Source organism: Trachurus trachurus (assembly GCF_905171665.1).
Source record: "Trachurus trachurus genome assembly, chromosome: 16".
NCBI classification, from domain to species: domain Eukaryota; kingdom Metazoa; phylum Chordata; class Actinopteri; order Carangiformes; family Carangidae; genus Trachurus; species Trachurus trachurus.
Genome location: NC_139902.1, coordinates 22,164,078 through 22,186,885, shown reverse-complemented (window position 1 = coordinate 22,186,885; position 22,808 = coordinate 22,164,078). Strand labels below are relative to the sequence as shown.

The window sequence follows — 22,808 nt, the reverse complement described above, 5'->3', positions numbered from 1 at the left end:
GCACCAGCATCCATTTGATTCTTAATTTCTGATAATGAAAGTTTACCAACATCAGCAATTTGTTGATTACAATAACGACATCTGCTGATACCTGATGATTCCAGGTGAAAGACTGAGTCGTGAAACCAGATTAATGATTGTCCACAAAGAAAACCTGGAGATACTTCATCATTAATTCACCCTCATTATTTGTCAGTATGTACATGTTTTGGGAACTATTTTCAATTACGTCAATGATTATTGTTAACTGAAATCAAAACTACTGATGTATATTTTTCCAAAATGTCAAATGTCTGTATTTAGATACGAATTTAGCTAAATACGTTTTCTTTTTTCCTTGTTTGGGAATTGATTATTTCAGAGACACACAGTGTAGTAAAACATGCACCAAGGAGGAGCACTGTGTGTGTGCAGGAAGGTGACCTTACACCAAAGCCACTGGAGTCAACTCCAATATAAACCAGGCATGGGCGTCATGTGTTCATGTGACTTGGACAGCTGCACTAATAACGCCTGATTTAGACATACATGACTTACATACGTACGTGATATTCCAGCATCTACTATGCACATGGTGTGGTACACCAGTGTTTTAGAGTGTGTAAGTTCATGAGCTATCTACCATTTGTGATTTCAACAACTTAAGCCATAACAAATGTGTGCTGCAGGTCAAACAACAAACGACAAATGACATTCAAGATTTGGTTGAAAGATTGAAAATTGAGTGTGATTGATGAAATAAAGCAATGAGCGGCAGTGAAAGAAAGTGTGATCTTAGAAGGAAGAATGGGAGGATGCAAGGTGAAGTAAAAATATAGAATAAAAACAACATGTACTCAGTTTTGATGGGGTTCGATGGCTGCGCACACACACGAACTGCCGGTGAGGTAGGTGGGTGTTGGGTGTGTACACATGAGTGCAAATCGTGCAGGAGGGGGACGTCACATTGGGATTGTGAAATGTCCAATGAATGCCTTCCCCAATCCCTCACCCTCCCACCCCCTCTTCTTCAAACCCCCTCCCTTTTATCCCCGTGGGGTTATAAGGGAGGGGCGGATGCAGTGCTGCGACCCAACCTAAGAGGCTCCCTCACCAGGCATGCGATCCACCGTGGCCGGCTGTAAGGCCTGGAGCTCCTTGAGGTCCACATGCCCGTTCATCATCATCTCAGAAGAAGAGGGGAGTGGGGAAGAGGAAGGGGAGAGGCTGGAAAAGGAAAGGGGCGTGTTTCCAACAAGTCCGTCTTTTCCTTGGATTGCTTCTTTAGGCGCAGACATTTCTCCACGAAATGTTTCTGACTGGCCATTGTCATCAATGTCAACGCTTTTCTTGCAGCAGGCGGATGGAGTAGAGGTAGAGCGCGGCAGATCCAAAGGAGCCAGACTTTCTTCCGAAAGGCCAGTAAACGAGTCACATGAGACCTCGTCCTCCTCCGGTTGGTCCAGCTGCCAGCTGTCTTCCTGTCCCTGCTCGTGTGCTAAAGTGCGGAAGCCCTTCGTGACCACACCGGGCCGGTGATCCAGCAGAGCACCCATGTGGGGCTGAGCCAACTGCTGCCACGCATGGAGTGTAGCGGAGCCTGGAAAACATGGAGAGGAAAAGCGGATGTTATCTGTTAAGCTGCTCGCTACCACAAACATACCATTAAATTAATTTACTTCCATCTGCGCTGTGATCAAATCAGATGTTTTCATCTTTTTGAACTTCAGTTATACTATACTATAAAAAATGTCATACTCTACACCAAGCCCTTATAACAGCAGAGTTATAATAACTACAGAAACCTAACTGATTTAATCTTCAAATGTCAAATTAAAAGATTTTAATGCTACTAATACCATAGGGATATTTAAACCACAGCTGGATCCCTTTTCATACCATTCCAAATGTTACAACATAATTTAAGATTTAAATAAGTAGCTGTAGCAATTACACACCAGTGCTTTTTTATTTTTTTAATTGTTAATAAGTAACTGGTTGACTTGTACAGAACTTGTCTGACACCACTGCGATCTGCTTCACTAAACTTAGTGCCAGCCTGCCTTACATTACAGACTCTATCTCACACACACACACACACACACACACACACACACACACACACACACACACACACACACACACACACACACACACACCACGGGCTCTGTTTAATTTAAGAGTCCTTGAAACTAATAAGTTGGTTTCACATCACGAACAATGAATGGTTGTTTTCTTGAATCATGCACACAGGTCCCTGCAGAGATGTCAGTACAAAACAAATTAATACGACCAACACAAAAAGAATGAGAGAGAAGGGGAAAATGAGAAAATTAGTAAGATTTTATTCAAGAAGTCATCAGCAAAGAAAACAGACAAGTCGAACAGAAAAATAAGTAAAGTGCAAAGAAAAGACAAACCCAAAATGAAGAAAGGAAAAAACAGAACAGGGGTGAAAGGGTGGACAGGAAAAACAGTTATTTATCTCTAATGGAGAATCAGAAATCTGTGGATTGGTGTTGCACTGTCTTACTGTATCTCTTCAGGAGATTTCATGATCTCACAAGCTCCTAAATTTAAACTGTTTATTTTTTAATTTCGCATCTGGACTATTGACTTTGAGGATCAGGGGATCATCATCCGGCAGCAGCCAGATTGACCTTATGAGTAATTACTCCAGAAATGATATGATGATGGACATTAACTGGCATCACCTTTTGCATTACAACACAAGTGTTGTGATGCCGTTCGACCACTAGGTGGTGACAAGAATCTACATATTGCAGAAAAGCAAAATATATTCAGATTTAAGGCTGCTGATGCTTTTTTAAAATCTTAACTGGCACCAATGTGTGGATAAATACTGGAGACTAAATGTATATAAAAAAAAAAATCAACTATACAAACCCAAGAACCAACGCACTGTGGAAATAAATGATGATAGGATGATAAAGGTCCTCTATTAAAACAAAACAAGGCACAAAAATACCTACAGATACAGTAAGTGCCTAAAATATCACATACTGACTCAGCTATTGAAAATGCAGTGTAAAGTGCTCATCTTTGTGATGTGTTTGCGATAAACGTAACGCCAGGAAACATGCATTGTTCTCAGTGTTTTCACCTCACATCTACAGTACTTAACTCACAATAATGTATTTATGGTTTGATATATACTTTGATACATACTTTCATATCATTTTCATACTCATCATCATAGACTCTTATTATTACTAGTCTATATTTCAAACCAGCAGCGTGGCTGTGTGTATCTGAAGTAAAAAGAGTGCTGGAGGTTCAAAGTGCCTTCCTGTTGTTCCAGCGCCTTCAGCAGGCCTGTGACTAATGCCACTGGGTCTCTGAGGTGCAGCTGCGAGGCCGGCAGGCTGCTCAGCTCCATCAAACTAGAGCTCCTCCACAGGGCCCTTGGATCCCGTGAGGCAGTCAGAAATATTTTAGACTGACTGCGGTTATGGAAAATCTGATATTGATTCTGTTGCTGGTTGTGAGGAGCTTGACCTTGGTCGTGTGTTTGGCTTTGAGAAATCTGGTTGCAACTTTGGGAAGGATGTTGAAGGACACTGTTAGATTTTTGTGCTACGCTGTGGGTGTTATTTTGTTCATTGTGCAGGGTTTGCTGATTTTGATTCTCTTTTTCATTGCGTGGAGAACTAGAGGCTCTGTGACTCTGAGAGGGATAATCACCTTCTAGCGGCTTTACAATCTGCAGCTTCTCTGGCAGGTAGGATCTTGCTGTGAAGGAGTATCCCGACCAGGCGCTGCCGAGGGAGGGGTGCGAGCACAGTGACAAAAGGCTTTCGGTGGGGGTCGCCGGGCCCCCGCTGCCCTCCCCACTTTTTTCCTCCTCTTTGGCCAGGTAAGCCAGCTTTCTCTCCCTCTCTTCCTCAAAAAAGCGTTTCTCTGAGAGGTAGTTGTCACGGCGGAGGGAGAGACGGCGGAGGGCTGCCTCCAGGTCCCTGCTGCCCGGGGTACCTGGGGTGCCGGGGGGTCGTTTGTTAGAGTCTTCTGACCTGAAGCAGGAGAAAACAGTTGAATTAAGTTTCAGTGAAGAGTTTTAAAAGTAGCATGTCTCTCTCCATTTTATTTAGCATAGCTCAGTTGGTCTGGCAAACAGTGGTTGGTGGTAGTTTGTAAAAATGCAGGATGTGATAACTGAAACCTAAAACCTGGTTCCTAGTAACTCTAACCTGTAACAGAAACACACCAGCTCAGACCACAGTTACCAACATACACAAATAAATCAACAGGACTGATAGAAGAGTAGGACAACCTTAGTTACGTGATACAATAAAACAGGAAATACATGATAGAGATCAAACCGTCCATAACAGCATGGAGAGCAAGCATGCAGAAACTGAAGAGAATGAAGAGACCTAGATGGCGGATTGCAAGTGAATGTTTGTAAATGCACATGTCAACACCCTTAATAGGGATAGTTTACTATTTTGGCAAATTGGCCTATTGCCATAATCCCTATACTGTAGTCATAGCAGTAGGTTTGTTACCTTTACTTGTTGGTGCAAGCTATTTTTAGAACGGCGGAGCAGAGCCGCAAGCTGCTCAGAGCTAAGCTACAGAGGCTCATGGGATTTCTTGGTTTCCCTCATCAAACTCTTAGAATACACTTGAAAACAACTCTGTCTGGTAACGTTCTGTTATTATCTCATAGCGTGGTGAATGTGCAGGTCACAACTTGTCCACCAGAGCGTTCTGGAGTTGTTGGATTGTCTATTTGATGAGTTTGATGAGGGAAACGTAGCGTAGCTCTGAGCAGCTCGCGGCTCTGCTCTGCTGTTCTAAAAATAGCTCGCACTGACAATTAAAGGTAACGAACCTACTGCTATGACTATAGCGATTATGGTAATGGGCCAAATTGCCAAAGTGTTGAACTATCCCTTTAAGGCTGATTTATGTGTTGGCTTGATGCCTCAAAATAACATATTCAACAGTTTGACCAACATCAACAGTAGCTCCATCAGTATCTGTTCTAGAGACACTGGTACAGTTGTCTCTTTTTAACTTTCCATTAATTAAAATTTTTGATATCCAATATGTATTTTTTTTTTTAGCTTTATTCTCTTTTATTGTTTGTGTTGTGTGTCTGTTGCTGTGTGTGTGTCCGTCTCGCCTATTGACCTTGAGTCTGAAATAAAGATATAGACATACCCGTCGTCCGGACCCTCCAGTATACTGCTCGTCCTGTTGTCCAGGATGATCCCACCTCCTGTGTCGCTGCCATAGATGGAGTTAGAGCGAGGGGTGCCCATCCTGCTGGAGCGCCCTGAGGTGAAGCATGACGTCTGATTGGAGCCCGGGATGTTGAGAGGGGAGGGGGCTAGCGATGAACGCTGACGCATCAGGTTGAGGTTTTTCACCGTCTGAAATACTCGCTTTGGGTGCAGTCTGGAGAGACATGATAGCATAAATATCAGATTGATGGATTAATATTCTTAAACCTTTAAAAAAAATGTATAATCCTATCTGGATCTATATGTTTTCTTTCTCTAGAGTGAGTCAGACTTTAAAATCGGATGTACCTCTGCTCTTCCACGTCTGGATCGTCCATCTGAAGTTCCTTCCTCATGGTGCCCTCAATTTCGGCTGCCAAAGAGTCCTGGAGAACAAGGAAACAGTTTGTTACTAATCTACTTGGGCCTAAATCAGACAGATACTGTATGTTAATCAATGACAGCAATGGTAAAATTCACTGTGGATATCTGACACGTTTAGGGTCATAGGTTTTAATAGGTTAGACAAAGACAAAGACAAAGACTAAGACAAAGGCAAAAGTGTAGTTAAGTAGCAGGAGGTTGAGGGACAATAATAAACCCACTTTTGTCCCTCTTATGTGTTGTCCCTCCCTCCCTCCCCCTCTGTCCCCTCACTCACCATTGGGAACAAGCCCAGAGAGTGGAAACGCCTCGATGTGTTGAGTGGTAGCGTTTTATTTCTCAGGTTCTTCAATTCCTCTTGAGCCTCATGAAGCATCTCCATACACTCTGCGTACTTATCTTGGAACTCCCGCAACTTAAGGAAAACGATAAAAAAAACATTTACTGGATGAAAATCAACGGATATGGAATATTTGATATAGAAACAAAGATTGTTATCCATCAGTTTGTATATTTATATATAATGGTTATGAAAAGCCTTGTTGCTAAATCCAAGTAGTATAGTCATCTGAAATCTAAAATAGGACTGATGACTTGGTGTAACAATTGCCCCGCTTTGTCATTGCCTGAAGTGTCATTGTTACATCCAGGTCTCAAAATTGTTTTTAAGGACACTTTTATTGATTTGATTTTATCACGTGCAGTGCTGCAATATTTGATAGACCTCCAGATTATATTAATGTTGAAGGTAGGTAGTGTCACAAGCCCCGCCCTCCTTTGTTATTGCAGGAGGCTTTCTGTCAGTGTGTCATGCTGCTGCTGCAGGACACACACACATTGAGGCCATGGTCAGTGGGTTATAGATCGTCCTACCTCAGCAGTGAGTTGTCGCTGGGCATCTTTGGCTGCTCCTAAGTGCTGAGTCAGCTCCTCATTTTCCACAGCATACTGTACACAGCCCAGACAAAAATAGACAACAACAGGGTATGAAAAACACTGAAGCTACAATATGAAACCACTTGCATAAATGAAATGAATATAAATTTATGCTACATATTCATACCAGCTTGGCCTTCTTCTGGAGGTCTACTATCTGGGAGAGGAGGTGTGTGATCTCCTCCTGCTGCCTGGAGGCGTCTTCAGTCTTCCTGGCCAGTTCTTCAGCCAGGGAGGACATCTGCACATTGGCATCGCCTGGGAATGAGAACAGTTGCTCAGTAAAAGGTAAAGCTGCTTTTTTTTCTCCCCTGCCTCACTACATTTAGGGAACAAGGAAGTAATTCAGTTCTTAATATGATGACGGTGAAATACTCACGTAGCTCTTTGACACAATCATTAACAAGCTGTTGTTCTTTCTCCTCATAAGAGATTGTTTCCGTCTCCAAATGACTGGCCTGAGGAAAAATTTAACAGATCATATTGATCAATATCACACACAGGAGACATTCATCACCCCAGCAAATAACTTCCTAATGAAAATGGCCAACATATTGCATTAAACAGATACGACGACAGAGTGAACGTGTCGTACGGTGTCACCGGCGTGTATGTGTGTACCTCAGATCGCAAAGATTTGTTTTCTTCCTCCAGATCTTTGAGTTTCTTCTGCAAGGAGTCCAGGGGGAAAAAAGTTGGAGTTGACACATTGGGTTCACTGGGACGCACACTGATAACACACACATGAGAGTTTTTATATTAATATGGGGTTATATTACTTCATAATCACATCTTGCACACAGAGATATTGATAAAGCCTGCAGAGATTGCATAATATTTTATAAAGAGATACACAGAGAGAAGAGGAGCGGTGATGACGGCGAGGAGAGGAAGTGACTGAGACGAGACGTACGGTGTGGAGGTGGCAGACTCTCCCTCGCTTTCCTCTGCAGCGCTGGTATAGAACTGCAACAGCTCATCTTTCATGGACAGGTCATGGCGCAGCTGAGATACCTGTGTGTGTGGGAAAAACAGAGGGAGACATGCAGATGGAGGAAAGCTGAAATAAAAGAGGAGATGGCTGCAGCGGTAATGTTGTACAGCTCCAATCGCACACATTACATATGTTTTATTCATATGTTCAGTATATAAATAAAGACATTTTCCAAACAGTGTAACGTTTGATGACAGCGGAAAGCAGAAATACACACAAAAACAAACGCCCCATGGCTGTGTGTGTGTGTGTACCTCCTCTCGGATGTGCTCTACTTGCTCCTCCAGCAGTTCGTTTCTCTCACTGAGGGCTTTGTTTTTCTTCAGCAGCGACTGTCCGATGCGAGCGGCCAACTCCAAGTCACGCTCTTTCTGCACAGAGCCAAAAAAAATGTGTTTAGTGTTTAAAACAGCAAAATAGCTGAACATATTACAAATATTAAAATGAATAATTCAACATTTTTGAAGCATCTCTCTTCTAATCTCTGTTTACTGGCTGCTGAGAGACATGAGAGCGACAACAATATTCATTGAACTCTCTCTAAGAAAGCAAATTGCAAGGTGAACTGTTTCTTTAAAATGATGGCAGTGCATATTTATTTGTGAAAGACATGAAGCATGACAACAGAAGCAAGACTGAGGGACTGTCAACAAACCTGTTCACAACACATTAAGTCAGTACAATGAGCTTGTACATGCTGGAAAACACTAACAGCCTGGTCTGTTTGTTGAAGGCAAGACATCTGTGAATACCATGTTTAGTCAATACTGGATGGCTGCCTGTTAAATTGGATGGGTCATATAACAATGACTCCTTTCTATCTTCACAGGTTTGAATATACGTATAAAGAGGAAGTCGGCTGAGCTCCTCCTGCTGCTGCTGCTTGTCGCTCTGATGTTCACGGAGCAGCTGAGGCAAAGAAGTCAGATTTGAATATCACGTTTGATGATGAACTTTTTTTTTTATCAGAGACCTCATAAAGCAGCCAGCGTTCAGACTATCAGACCACATTATAACATGTGGTCATACTGTAAAGCCTAACAGTGTGTCTTCCTTCACGCGCGTGCTTCATGCGTTTCTACTTGAACTTGATGCTCCTTGACTTGATCTCACCTCTTCCAGCAGCCGAGTGACAGCGTCAATGTCGCTGTAGGTCTTCGTCATCTGGCCCACTCTGTCAGCACACAACACTGCACAGAGAGACAGAGACAGAAGAACATAAGTGACAGAAAACACTGCATAAAAGATACTGTACAGTTGGCAGTGCACTAAGTGATAAATCATCATGGATTACATTTGCACCCATATAACACAAGTCTTCATTCATTTAACCCTCTGTGCCTGCACTCCCTCAGATGAAATACTACATCTGGTGAAGCTTTGACAGGAGTAAACCAGGGAATGTCATAAAACCTGTTATAAAAACTGTAAAAACAAACATTTTAAAATTGTTCATTGTCACAATATCTGTAATACAGCTTTCTATGGTAGTTTATTATACAACAGTCTGCAATAAGAGTGGATTTACTCACCTACCTTCAGTCACTTCAATAGTTTTAGTCGACTGAGTGTTACTTCCTCATGACCTAACTCTATAACTCTCAGTGTTTATGACGCACAATGAGGATACATGTTGGATTTTATACTGTAAGTTCAATGATCCTCTGTTGTCTCCCTTTTAATCTTCACTCTTTTCTAGTTGTAGGTTCATGAATCATATCATAGTAAAGTACTACGCATTCACGCCTTCACAGAATCACACACAGAGCTCCACTATTCAGTATCCTATAAACTAAAAAAAGAAAAAGGTGAAGTTGTTGTCTGTAGACACAATGTTCAAAGTGAAGGCCCACACCACAGCGCTGCTATTTTCAGCTACAAGAGAACAAGCTCATTGTCACCTCCTTCCGTCCTCACACAAAGGTCTGATTTACCTTATAATCTGTTTTCAATGGAGATTGACAGAATTATTCACCTCAGAGGTAAAAATGAGAACAGAAGACATCACATGAAACAATATGAGCCTCTGCCTGCGGTAAAATACCAATGAGAGAGATTCAAAACAAAAACTATTTCCTCTTTCTGGATTGATTTTTTTTATTATGGGCCTCTAATCTAATTACCAGGTGATTTATTACCCTATATGTTGCCCAACGCCTGAGATTTTCTCAAGTTACAATCACAGTGTAAGTAAAATGTCTTGGTGTGGTTATATCACAGTATGAGGATATTCATTTTTGGTCAGTTTCTTTTAACACTGTCAGTTGGAGAGGTTGAACTCTCTGGGAAGTGCAATGGCCCCCATGAATTAGTCATTTGCTGCCAGAAGCCACAGCATGTTAATATGACAAATGCTACAAAGACATGGAACCACTGAACTGATTCAGTTTCCACAGAAATATAACTTTGCCTTGGATCCAAAACACAAATGTCATGATAAGCAGATACACAACACTTCTAACTCAGAGGCTGTAGGATGCAAAACAGAGTTGGCTGATGCAAACAGCATATTTTCATATCCTCATACAAGACACAGGCAGTGTGTGACTCAGACTACTGAAAACAAAGACACAAAGCCTCACCGGGTTTTGCTATAGTTTAGGATATTTTCCATTATTGTCATCTATTATTAAATAAGCTGCACTTTTCAAACCAGACAAGGTGGAATGAGTACGTCACATGCGGCATAGGCATTTTGTTAATGTGTTTGTCATTCATTTCTAAGGTTTCCAGGGTGGTTTGGAAATCGAACCATTTCTCCTCCATGTACAGTAGACATCACACATCAAACAAAGACAACAAATTCTGAGATTATGCTTGAATGAGTCTAAACTAAAAGCTCTGTTAGACTGCATGTAAGATCAGTGATAGTTTGAGCTAAATGTCAAAATTTAAATGATATAACCTTTATATTTTTATGCAACTTACCACAGTGAATACAACCATGTACCGCAGAGTGTGGTAGGATGCTAAGATTCAAGAATCAATCCTAAAGCTAAACAAGAAGATTGGCTAAAAAAGAAACTACTAGACAAGACTTTCACCATTACCAAGGGAATGTCTACTACCCACTTGACATTTGGATATCAATTAACTAGATACTGTATCTGGTAATGTGTATTATAAACACACAGGCCTGATGATGAAAACAAAAACACTCCCACACATCACGTCTCATGGGTGTAGTTGTCAGGACACAGAGGGTTACTGGGGGAACAGTGAAGGAAACAGTGACAATCCCCTGAAAGCACACGTATGTGTGCGTGCGCACACACAAAAAAATGCATCACTTACATCTGCTATCTGACCAATAATGAGATTGTACACTTGATAGCACAATGAGCAGGCGGTAAAGCAGTCAGACATACTGTACGTTTGTTTGCTTTGTGATGAAGAACATACTGCTTTATTTCCATGGAAACACTCCACCCGAGTCAGACAAATAGGGTGAACTACGTGCCTAATAAAAAGTTACAAAAGGTGTAGGCATAGGGCATAAAGCTCACTTTTCTCACAGCTATGTAAAGATTATGGTTGAGTGGAAGGCAGCTTTGTGGAGACACAAACAAGGTCGACTAGAAATGACAACATGTCTGAGGTCGTGGGCAGACAGCTATTCAGCACCGAATATAAAATACCAGAGATTGTATCCTACACTTTGTGTCATAGCATTAACTGTTCCTAAACATAGGAAGTTCCTTGTCTTTTATTGATATCAGAGGGCGAGGTGAATTCTCTTTAATGATTTTCGTTATCAATCTATTGAGTCATAAATGGAGGGTGAGATGGTTAAAGGAAAAACAACTGTTACCAGACGTAACCTTACACTGGAAGGTGATCTGGACGTCTTTTTGGTGTTTTCTACACAGAGCAGGTAACTTTAGACTGATGGTTGCTCTCTGTCTTTGTCAGACGGAGGATGAAGGGGAGAAACATGTTCAAGTTTTATTTTGACACCCCTTAAGATTCTACAAACTATTGTTGTTCAGTTTACAGGCAACTCCCCTCAGATCAGATGTCTGAAGTATGTGACTCAGTTTTAAGTTAAATATAATTAAAGCTCTGTATGAGCCTATTAGCAGACTCCTGGTTTTCTGTGTCTGCTGTTCAGCAGGGGGGCGGAGGGAGACAGAAGTCTGGAGTTACAGCCAGGATTGGCTGCTCCTGGGAAACATACAACACACAGGCTCAATGACAACAAACACTACGCCAACTGAATGAAAGGTAAAGATGAGCTTTGCTGAGCCAAATCAAATCCCCCAAAACAGCTTGTGTAGAAATGTTATGAAGCAGTGCCACTTTCCTTGTTGGACTTTAGTTGATAGTGATCCTAATTGCCACTATAAAAACATGTTTGTCCTAGATATACAATACAGATATATGGGTCTCTGGTCTCTACCCAAAAAACATTATGTATTCACAGACACAGTGCACAAAGTGGTTGTTTTTAAATTTAATTTATCTTTTATTTATGCATATTTTATAATAAAGCTCACTTTAGCTGTTTACTTCCAGGTCTTATATTAGAATCACCTCCATCCCTGCTTGTTAATGAACCTTTAGTTTATAATGTACACTAACATCATGTCTGCAAAATAAAAACCAGGTTGGTTGCTCAATATTTGCACATTTTAAAACACTGTTAAAACTGGCACTTGCACACGAGCTGGAATAAAGAGCCAAGCCCATATTTGAACTTGTCAGATGAACCACACCGTACTGAGACCAGGCACAACATCAACATGAAGGACGACTGCACCAGCTGGATTAATATGAGTCCCTGCCCCTGTGGAGACATGGTTCCCTTCAAAAAAGCTTACACAGATCTCTAGTAATCTCCCTCAGAAACCATATCACTTCATAACAAATTAATAAAGTCTGAATCACGCGACAACAAAAGGTCAGACGCACTGTGTGAGCCCGACGGGCGAGAACTAGGACATGCACATCAGAGATAATGCCCTCGGTAACAAAGATGACCAGTGCACTACCTTCAAACAGAACTTGTTGTTCCTCATCCATCTCCTCTTCCTCCTCCTTCTCTGTACTATCATTTTCGGGGAGACAGATGTACTCCTCTTCCTCTTCCACATCCTCTTCTTCTTTCTCCTGCTCTGGGCTTCCATTACTGGGCAGGGAAACATATTCCTCATCCTCCGGGTAACAGTACTCCAGCTCGCCCTCAGCAGACGGGAGCAGTGCCATCCCCCCCCCTCCCTCTGGCACTACGGTTTACTAGTAAACCACAAAGGCTGCGTGTGCAACAGCATGGATCCTACCTGTGCTGTGTGCATTTGTGGGTGTGTTTGTGTTTCAGTCTCTGAATCAATACCTAATGTGTGTGTTCCTATCTTTTGTTCCATAGTGGAGAGAAAGTAAGTTTAGTGTCTGTCGTTTGTCTCTCTGAACACTCCATGTCTATGGGTGTATGTGTGTGCGTCCAGTGCTAACTGGTGTGTTTCTATGTGTTTCTAAAAGAGTATGCATCATTTGTCACTGTGTAGCTGCATGTGATAACCAGATAACTCCCCTAACTCCTCCCCTTGTCCCCTGTGACTGGTCAATGAATGGCCTACTCTACTTTACCACATACGGGGGGGGGGGGTGAACACACGAATATAAAGGGAGTTGTCTGTCAGCAGGTTACAGGTCATAAAATTTGGATAAAAAGATTAAACATAACATATGACAGCATTTAAAATAATCTGTACTATTTATCTTAATCCGTGAAATTCTCAACAATTCACCCCCCATCCAGCCTTTTTCAATGCATAGGTTAAAAAGGTTCATGGTTAGCATCTGCACAAGCAAACTGGAGCTGAGGGAGACGCTTGTTTCTCAGGTGATTGTCAAGTCCAAACAAAAGCAGCGTCCTAATGTAACCCCTCCACTAGACAAAAAAAACATGGTACAGTCCGCTCAGCCTCCATGGCGACAGGGCAGGGCCAACAATAACAGATATGCACCTGTTCCCAGGGTGGGGCCGAGCACAGTGAAACCTCCACAGGTGAATGTTTTTTACACATACTTCAACCTGCAGCCGGTGTTATCAAGGGAGATCCACAGGATAGTGGGTTTACCTCGGGCTGCGAGGGTGGAAAACAGACTAATGACAAAAGGGCAGAAGGCAAAATGAACTGAGCTGAACACTTAAAGCTACAACTAAACAGAGCTATTCTGCTTCAAGTAGAATATAATTGAAGTGGCCTAGCTGCTCAATCAAGTGATTTACGGTTAAATTCACTTCCTTGGTCACAAATAGTACAAATTTAATCCTGAAGTTTTATCCAATTTAATTACTAAAACTATTGCATGAAAACTTGCACAAAAAGTATCTGTTAATGTCATCTTAAAAAAAAGGAATAAAGACTGAAAAAGAACTGAGATATGTTGAATTTGGGTTTCTAGAAAATTGACACAAAAGGATTAGTATTATCCAACACTTCAAAACTCTGAGAGAAAACTTTAAAAGCCATGACACATACATTTCCCTGCAGTACATTTTTGCATGTTACTCCTGTTTATAGCCAGACACCTCCTAAACTGTCCAATTACATTCAAATTCAAAATAGCATGGTACAGCTTACGTATCACTTTTAATGGACTGTGCTGCTGAAGTTCCCTTTACATTAAAGAAGACAAACAATAAATACTATGTGCTGGACCAGATCCTTCATAAATTCAATAGGTCACATGAAAGCAGTCCAGTTCTCTGCTCATTACTCACAGCTCAACTTATAATTACTGTAATTGGTCTTGAAAACTGATGCCAGCTCAATAATGTCCTGCACGCTTGAGTAACTCCACTCAATGGTCCTCTGGATGCAGAGCTGCTGGCAACAAAAGAGACTCCCCTCAGTGTTTCTGAGCACTGTTTTCCTACTCCCATTACTTTTCTGGTCACATTCACTTTTTACACTCCACTTGCTTTTCCGTCCCCGTCCCCGTCCCCTTCCCCTTCCCCTTCACATTACCTCGCCCCCTACACGTCACTTGTCTTTCAAGTTTCTATTGGCACTCTTTGTGCAGCATTTTTGAAGAAAAGAACCTAATTTTGGCCAGTATAAATGTAGATGAACCTATTGAAATCAAGAAACCCAGCTAGTTCAAAGATTGACTCATAGCTCAAAGGCTCCACATCTCTCAACTTGTATCGTTGCAGGCTCTCAGATCTAAATCTCACAGTTTCCTTTGACACAGCAGTGGTTCCTGTATTAGCAACGATACAGCCGGAGCCATGGTATCTCCATCCTCCAGTGTTAACTTTGAACTCACATGATACAGGGGAGGCTAATTTAAACTGCTACGGACCTGGAAACAAACAATTTGTTTGCAGTGAATGAATTAAAACCACTTCAATCTTAAACATCAATGTTTTATCTCTCAGCTTCACTTTGTTTCCAACAACCGTCGCTCCACCCTGTCACGTTCCCACTGGGAGAATAGTTTGCCCTCTTTTTCAGTCCCAACGGTCTGCCCTGCTCACCAACTGCCCACACAGCCCTTTTGTTTTGAAGGTTTCCAAGAGTGCCAAAGAAATATTTGGCAGACTGCTATTGACAAGTGTGGCAAGAGAGACGGCTAAATATAAGCCAGCCTACTTCCACATCCCTCCCTTGCATATCTCAGAATAAAACCAGCTGCTTTTCTATTTTTGTCTCTACACTCCACACGAAGATTTGTCAAAGAACCTGCTCACATTTTGTTATTTGATCAGTTCAACATCAAACACAGTAAAAGCTATAGGAAACATTAGTCTCTAAAAGCTCCAAAGTACCAAAGACTAAAAAAAAATCAAGTCTTATTTGGCTGCCACAGCTAAATAACAGTGCAGATGTTGGAGGTGCTGAGCCGTCTCAGCTGTTATGTAACATATTTCTACAGAGCATCCCTGACACACATACATAATGGAGCTCACATAACAACTCAGAGATCAGATTGCCTTCCTCCACTCACTAGACTTGCAGATTAAATGCAAACAAGACACATTATATCCCATTGATTACCAAATTCATACAAATGCACCTGTGCTCAGTCAAATGAAAAGCATTTATTGCAGGATCACTGCAGTACACAAAACATCCAGTCATGGACTATGACAGGCTCAATAATAACAGAGGAGAGACAGACAGCGGTGAAAAGATAAAAGATGCACAGTGAGGAGGGAGAGCCAGAGGTTGTGCCTAAAGGCTGCTAATAAACCGTCTGCTGCAATAACCTGCTGTTAGTCACACATGTCACATGACTACAGTAGGTGCCATCAGTCTTCCACATGCCTTGGCTGTGTGTGTGTGTGTGTAGGGGGGGGGGGGATTGATTGTTACCCTCACAGGTTACTTACAGCTGCTGCAGCGAGACAATAACACATGCTGTCGTAAAACTGGGGTACATTACATAAATGCACTGCACCAAGTTCCACAATTACTGGGTAATCTTAAAGCTGTGCACTCATCCTTTACTTACATCACCATGCTCTCATATTGCTTGGTGTGTTGTTTTTGTCCTCTTTTGAAACACCAATAAAAGTATATCGGCAAAAAAAAAATACATTTTGAGTTTTTTTTCCACCTTTGACTTGATTGATTCTGTTTTCAGCACATTTACCTATAAAATAAACAGTTTTTGCCCCCTGTGACTTTATTCATCTGGTCAGGTCAGCTGCTGCCACCATTTCTACCGGCAGCTGTGATAAACAGGTACCTGGCATCAGTACAGACCGGTCAGTCTCCAGAACCAGCAGGAACCATGACAAAACCCAGTCCTGCTCTACACACATACACCCACTGTTTGGCCTGATCCTGGGAGCCACCTTGACTCTGCTGCCACAGAGCACCTGTTACAACATCAGTTGCACTGTCTTCCTGTCCAATGTCACTACATCTTAAATGCTACTTTAGTTTGTTGTTGTCTTTTCTATTGCATGAATGTCCGTCAGGGTCACATCCTCTGGGTTGTCTTTGATGGAAACAAGCAAAAAATAATCAGTTCAAGGCTAATTCCAGTGCTGGTTTATGCTTTTTATGTTGTTTAATTATGTCCAGTCCACCTTAATCCTGCTCTCTATCTCCTCACTCTAACCTTAATCCGTGTCTCCAGAGGACACCTTATAAAACCTGGCAAGTTGTTATCAAACACTGTTGCATCACAATTGCATGTCACCACCAAAGCACCTCTTCTAATTTGCTCCTAAAATACAAGTCACTTATCAGGAAAACCTTTGTACAATTGAATCTGTTTCAGTTTCTTTATAACTAAATAAATGATGAGCTCTGGATGAAATGCTCTGTGCAGCAAACCGCTCTCTTGTAGTTTCTAGACAGCTCTTGTTTTGGTAACTGTTGGACGACCCTCTGTGCATTTTCAACAACAACATTTCAACATCTACATTCCCAAACGCACTACTACAGAAAACAGTTTGACTCTGCATCGGTCACATGTCGTTGCATGCGGTTCAACACTGTTGTCTTACCATCAGTGCACTCTTCATAGTACCAGTCCAGCTCATAGTAGTCTGCCTTGACAAACCTCTGGCCTCGTCTCTTCATCCTCACTGTTCGGTCACACAGCTGTATTGTTTCCAATGTCCCAGCATACTTAGCAGCAGCATCTCCACCAAATCCAATGTCCCAGCATGTTTACAGATAACCAGCTGTCACTGGGGTTTTTTTTTTTATTAGTTACCGATAGTTTCCGTTGGTCAGTGTGTGCCCAGTTCTTCTATCCCAGCATGCTTAGCAGTTACCAGCTGGCACTCGGTCGTTGTTGGTGGTGAGAGTCTGCCCAGGCTCATCATATGTTCTTTTTGTCCCCTCCTCATTAGCAGCAAACTGTCAGTGTATTACGGTCCATATTTGTTGTGATGCTGGTGCCATTTCTGCATGTCATCCCACTGAACTGTTACTTGCGTCATCAGTTGTCAACAGAAAAAAAAAACACACATTGTCATTAAATCGCCCTTTATCCAACGAGAACACGTTTCAGTGAATCTGCCATTTGGATCGTGCCATCTTTCTGCAGTCTCTTGTCTTCCTCTATCCCTCGGTCTGTCTTCTTTCTTCTCTGTCCATCAGTTTAAATCAGTCACCCCCAAAAGCGTGCGCAAAATGTGTCTGCTTCCATCCTCTTACTTGCTCACATCCATTTATAGCTTCATGTCAATTCATCCTCGTGTCCTCCGGTGCTCCTGTGTCTCCTCCTTCTCCTCCGGTCGAGTCTCCCTGAGGTTATATACACTGTTGTGTCTCCTTTTGTAACATTCCCTGCTCATTGACAACACAACCTCCACACATGGGCATCTCTTACAATGACTCAACACAGCGACACGGAGAGTGAGCGAACAGCAGCAGCAGTCACGGGTTTTGCAGCAGAACTGATGATAATCATGACACAGCGAGTTGGGGGCGGGGTTAACAGATGCCGACAGCCAATCAGACCACCAGCAGCATCCTCCAGTTTGCTCCCACCCTCCATTCGTATTTCAGCATCTCCCCACTCTCCTCCCTCCTCCTCCTCTCCTCTACTTTGTCCTTCTGTGTGGTTGCTATAGTAACAGGTTCAGACTCCAAGGCCCGAGGCTGAGCAGCATGCAGAAGGCAAGCGAGTGTGAAAAGAGTGTAGCGTTGGCAGAGATGACGTGGCTCGCCCAAAAATGAATGAACACACCGGGTGTTCGGTGATTGGTTATTGTGATAGGGGAGTGATGAAATAAACACATGCACAGTGCATGGGAGAGAGAAGAGGGGCGTCGGTGCAAAACCCAAAACACTGCATCCATTTCAATGTCAGCCTGCTTAGGAGTTTTTTTTTTACACAAACTGATGCAGCATATAAATTGATTATATGGTATATCTCAATACACTCAAATCCTCAAAGGATGGCACTCCAACTTATGGCACTGACTAACTAGAGGACTTACATAACTACTCTGATTTTACTTGTGTGATGCAATAATGCTGCATTAGTCCAGACTTACAGATTCAGTTACAGCTGACACCATGTGCTATTACTACATGACAATGCATCATCTCTTCACTCCTTATAACGCATGAATAGAAAATATATTGCAATATATAAACAAACCATCTACATATTCAAATGTCAAATTGTCAAATGTATAATTATGTGATTAATGAATATGATAAATGTACAAGAGACAGGTTTATTAGATTCCATATATAAACATCTGTCTTGTTGTAAATAGATCATTATTTTTCATGTGGTTGACAGTATTGATCACCAGCTACATTACAGCTTGAATGGCTGCTATCGGCCAATCAGACGTCTCCTCCTCCTGTGTGATGATGAGACATGTGAGAGTGATGTCATCACAACACTGGCTCGCTCCATGGTTGCTTTCTATTGGTCATCTGCCTGATGCCTCCGTCTGCCTCCATGCCATCAACCATGCTGTCCATCTGAACCGTTCAACAGTTCAAGCACTTTGATGATGTTACATAAACCAGTAAAGCTTGTTCAGCAATTTCACACACAGCAGCTCCGGGTACAGATGAATTTTTAAGTAGTACTGAATATCACCTGTATGCTTAACCTCTACACCTCCTCTGCTATATTACAGAGAAACACAGGTTTATGACCAAGAGGAAACCAGGATGAGCCATCACAGCTCATTCATCATGGGCCTTGGTGAAACAGGACCTGTCCATCTGTTTGAATATTATTGAACATTGCACAGCCAGTATGTATGATTAAAGGAAAACAATACAGTTCATAATAAAGCACAATGCCAGTGTTTAGTGTTCGGAAACAAACATCCCTTGCAAACCATCTCATACTGTTTCTTATGTAACATGACCTTGTCTTAGCTCCTTAGCCTGACTTGCTATGATGAATGTCAAGGCCAAGGTGTCCATGTCGACATGGGGGATCGAGGTGGTGTTTCAGTTCTTCGTTAAACCTATTTATAAGACACTTGATCTATTTTTAGAACACGTTTTACCCTGAGTCACTGTTCAAGCAGACATGAATTAGACCTGAATTATTGATGGTGAAAAACACTTTACGTTCCCTCGGTTTGCCGTTTGCAGAGTGTGCACGTGTTTTTACTTCAGCCTCTGTGTGTTTATTTGGTTCCAGTTGTGTGTAAGTGGGTGTGCGTAGGTTTATCTCTGGCATAAGAGGGCAACCGCAAGACAGCAGCTCTTAGCCTGATACAGCAGACACGTGCATGAAAACACAACAGGGGACTGAGGGCAAGAGAGTGCATAACATCAACCAACAGAGAGCGAGACAGAGAGTGAGAGAGACCCCTATCAGGTATGTTTGTTGTGGCAACCATGACCAGCTGTCACACCCACACTGCCAGGCAAATGGCCATCTCACTCTCTCTCTTTTACTTCCTCTCTCTCTCCCTCCTGATCCGATTCCTGCACAGTCAAGGTCAGTTTGAATCTAAATCACTCACCTCTCAATCATATTTTTTTCATTTAGATTTATTTGTCACAATGACAAAATATGATTGAGTGGCGAGTTTCGAGGTCCAATTTTCTGTCGTTACTTCATGCCATATTTCTGGTGTTGAGAGTTTCGGTAACCCTTTAATTTACAGGCCGTTAATTACATGATAATGTCAAGAAATAGCCTAGAAATAACAATTAATTGCATAGTAATGTCAAGAAATAGCATAGAAATAACAGTCAATTTCATAGTAATGTCATGTTTTTCATAAAGATAAAAGATTACACATGCTTTTCATGCTTTGAATTTTTGGGGAAACTGCAATCAAAGGTTATTTCTGGGCTATTTCTACGCAATCAATCATTATTTCTTGGCTATATATCTCAACATTACTATGAAATTGACTGTCATTTCTAGGCTAGTTCTAGACATTATGACACAGTTAATTTCTTGACATTATCATGTAATTAACAGCCTGTAAATCAAAGGGTTACCAACAACATCAACATCAGCAATTTCAGGGACAGACACATTTAAAACGTCATTTGAAAACAGTATATGATCAACTTACAGAAGTATTTCAGAGTCTCCTCTATCTGTTCAGTAGTGAGGTCGAGGGCAGAGTCAGGGGCCACCAGTGGCGTGTGCAGCCAATCATCTTGCTCGTAGCCGAAGATGGTGTCGGCCCTCAGCTTGTAGACTGGCAGCTGTTCCTCCAATAAGCTGATAATCTCAAGCTCCGGCAAATCAGTACTGTTACACACATCTGTGCAGACAGAGAGAGAGAGAGAGAGAGAGAGTGTGTGTACAGTATTTAGTTCTTTTCTTCAGCCAGAACTTTTTCTATGATGGATTATGGATTACAAATGGACCTACATAATGCTGTATTCACCAGAGATGGTTTTGTGATGGGCACAATTTGACAGCATCAGTTCTGGTCATTTTAATTACATAACCCACTAACTGCTCCTCATTTTGGCAGAAAACCCTACAGGACATTTGAGCAGTTTATTTCAACTGAAAGTACAGGGCACCCTCTACTGGACGACTACAGGAATACACCAACTTCTCTTTACAACAACCCTGTGGCATTAAAAAAAGAAAAAGACGAGCCCAACTAGGCAACAGGTTCATTTGTGTCTATTTGCATCCTTAGTTAAATAACATCTAGCCTAATGTTTACCTGGGGTGTTCAGCTGGACCCATAGCCTCATTAATGCAACACCTTTCTGAACTCAACAACACAACTTCGTCTCCTTTGTAGTTGTGTATAATAAGGAGTGTTTTACAGTATGCATGTCAAAATCTGCTGTATAACGTTTCATTCATTTTTCATTTCATTTTTTTTTAATATGCGTGAAAGGCACAAAGTGTGGAAATGTTCTCATTAACGACCCCAAAAGGTGGTGTCTGAGACAAGTAAAAAAAAACAAAAAAACAAGGGGTATCAAACACAGTTGATGACAGTAAAAAAAAAGTACTTCTTTTTTATGACCGGCTAAAAATAGAAAATAACTGTAATCATTTAAACACGACATGTTGTTATTGTTGGCACGGCAACCAAACCGGTCCACAAACTCAGCAACCTCCTACCTCAAACCTCTGAGTCAACCAGAGAGCCAGATTTTCTGTGCTGCTGTGGAAAATGAAGTGATCTTACCTAAGCTCTCAGCTATGTGCCTCGCTGTTCACACATCTCTTTAGTGTGCCATTACAACGGGCATGCATGCATTTAGGACTCTATTAGAGAGCGCATATACTGTCTGTTCGCTCACAGGATTCAAGTTTTAGTCATTTTTTTCTAAAGAGATGTCAAAAAAAAGAAGACAGAATGAGAATTAACATACAGTAAAAATAATGTCCTTTGTTCCTCGGCCTCCCTCTATTTCTGGCTCTGTGTCTCTCATCTGCTGTCCATCTCTCTTTCTCCATCTGTGTCCCTCTAACAATGCTGTCTCTCACAGTTTGCTAATCCAGACTGAATGACTGACTGTGCTGAGCAAGGGACACACACACACACACAAACACGCACACACACACAGAAAAAGAGAGCGAGAGAGAGAGCAGCTGGGGAGTCATTCAGCAAGCACAGCCAGTGACGTTTCAACACAAGAGTAAGTATTAGACTGAATCAAATTTCTTACCAAAGCAATTTTAAAAAGTTAAATTTTACCATTAGATTGTTTGTTTTTTTCACTAATTTGTGGCACTAAAGTTGTGTAATGGTTTTTACTCTTGTCTGTGTCTAACCACTTGGTTGTCTCTCCTGAAAAAGTGTTTTCATGTGGCTTAATATTTCAGCAGCAGACCAACAGCTCTGTCAACCCTGAGCTCATTTTATTCACGTGCCACGGGTTTTGTATTTCTCCACAATTTTGTCACATCACATGCAATGAGTTGTGCTGTTTGGAAAACATGACACCATTACCATTCAACATAAACCTGCAGGATTATTGATGAGAAGTCAGGGCTCTTTTTCCAACCAAGTGCAGTAGTGCACCTGTGAAGCCGTCAGCTGCCATATCAAACGTCACCTTAACCTTTTGGGAGTATCAGTTTAAAATTATGTGAGGAGCAAATAATATTAAAACCAGCGGTGATCTTGGTGAGGAGAAGGTTGTTTCAGATTCACAATATTACCGTGCTGTAGTGATATGAAATATGACCTGTGCACTTCAGCTCCTAAATTGAGTACTGATAGGACACAGATGAGGATAATAATAGCACAAACTGTTCGTGCTGTGTGTGCTGACAAAAGGTCAATGGAGACAGCAAAATGTGATTTTTTTTTTTTTGTGTGTGTGTGTGTGTGTCCGTGTGTGCTATTTGTTAAAAAGAAACATAGTTTTTCA

General features: G+C 41.7%; 1 protein-coding gene across 1 annotated transcript in view; it reads right to left on the bottom strand.

The window, feature by feature from the left end:
* trak1a (trafficking protein, kinesin binding 1a) overlaps positions 1-22,808 on the bottom strand; it is a 35,588-nt gene that overhangs the window by 5,742 nt on the left and 7,038 nt on the right. Inside the window, exons 2-14 of the mRNA XM_083990222.1 lie at positions 20,528-20,722; positions 8,656-8,732; positions 7,797-7,913; positions 7,462-7,562; positions 7,170-7,278; positions 6,928-7,006; positions 6,676-6,806; positions 6,486-6,560; positions 5,890-6,027; positions 5,538-5,614; positions 5,167-5,403; positions 3,685-4,010; positions 1,094-1,579 (exon numbers count right to left, since the gene is read on the bottom strand). Of these exons, the coding sequence (XP_083846348.1) occupies positions 1,094-1,579; positions 3,685-4,010; positions 5,167-5,403; positions 5,538-5,614; positions 5,890-6,027; positions 6,486-6,560; positions 6,676-6,806; positions 6,928-7,006; positions 7,170-7,278; positions 7,462-7,562; positions 7,797-7,913; positions 8,656-8,706 (1,927 nt within the window). The 5' untranslated portion in view covers positions 8,707-8,732; positions 20,528-20,722. The remainder of the gene's footprint in view (positions 1-1,093; positions 1,580-3,684; positions 4,011-5,166; positions 5,404-5,537; positions 5,615-5,889; positions 6,028-6,485; positions 6,561-6,675; positions 6,807-6,927; positions 7,007-7,169; positions 7,279-7,461; positions 7,563-7,796; positions 7,914-8,655; positions 8,733-20,527; positions 20,723-22,808) is intronic.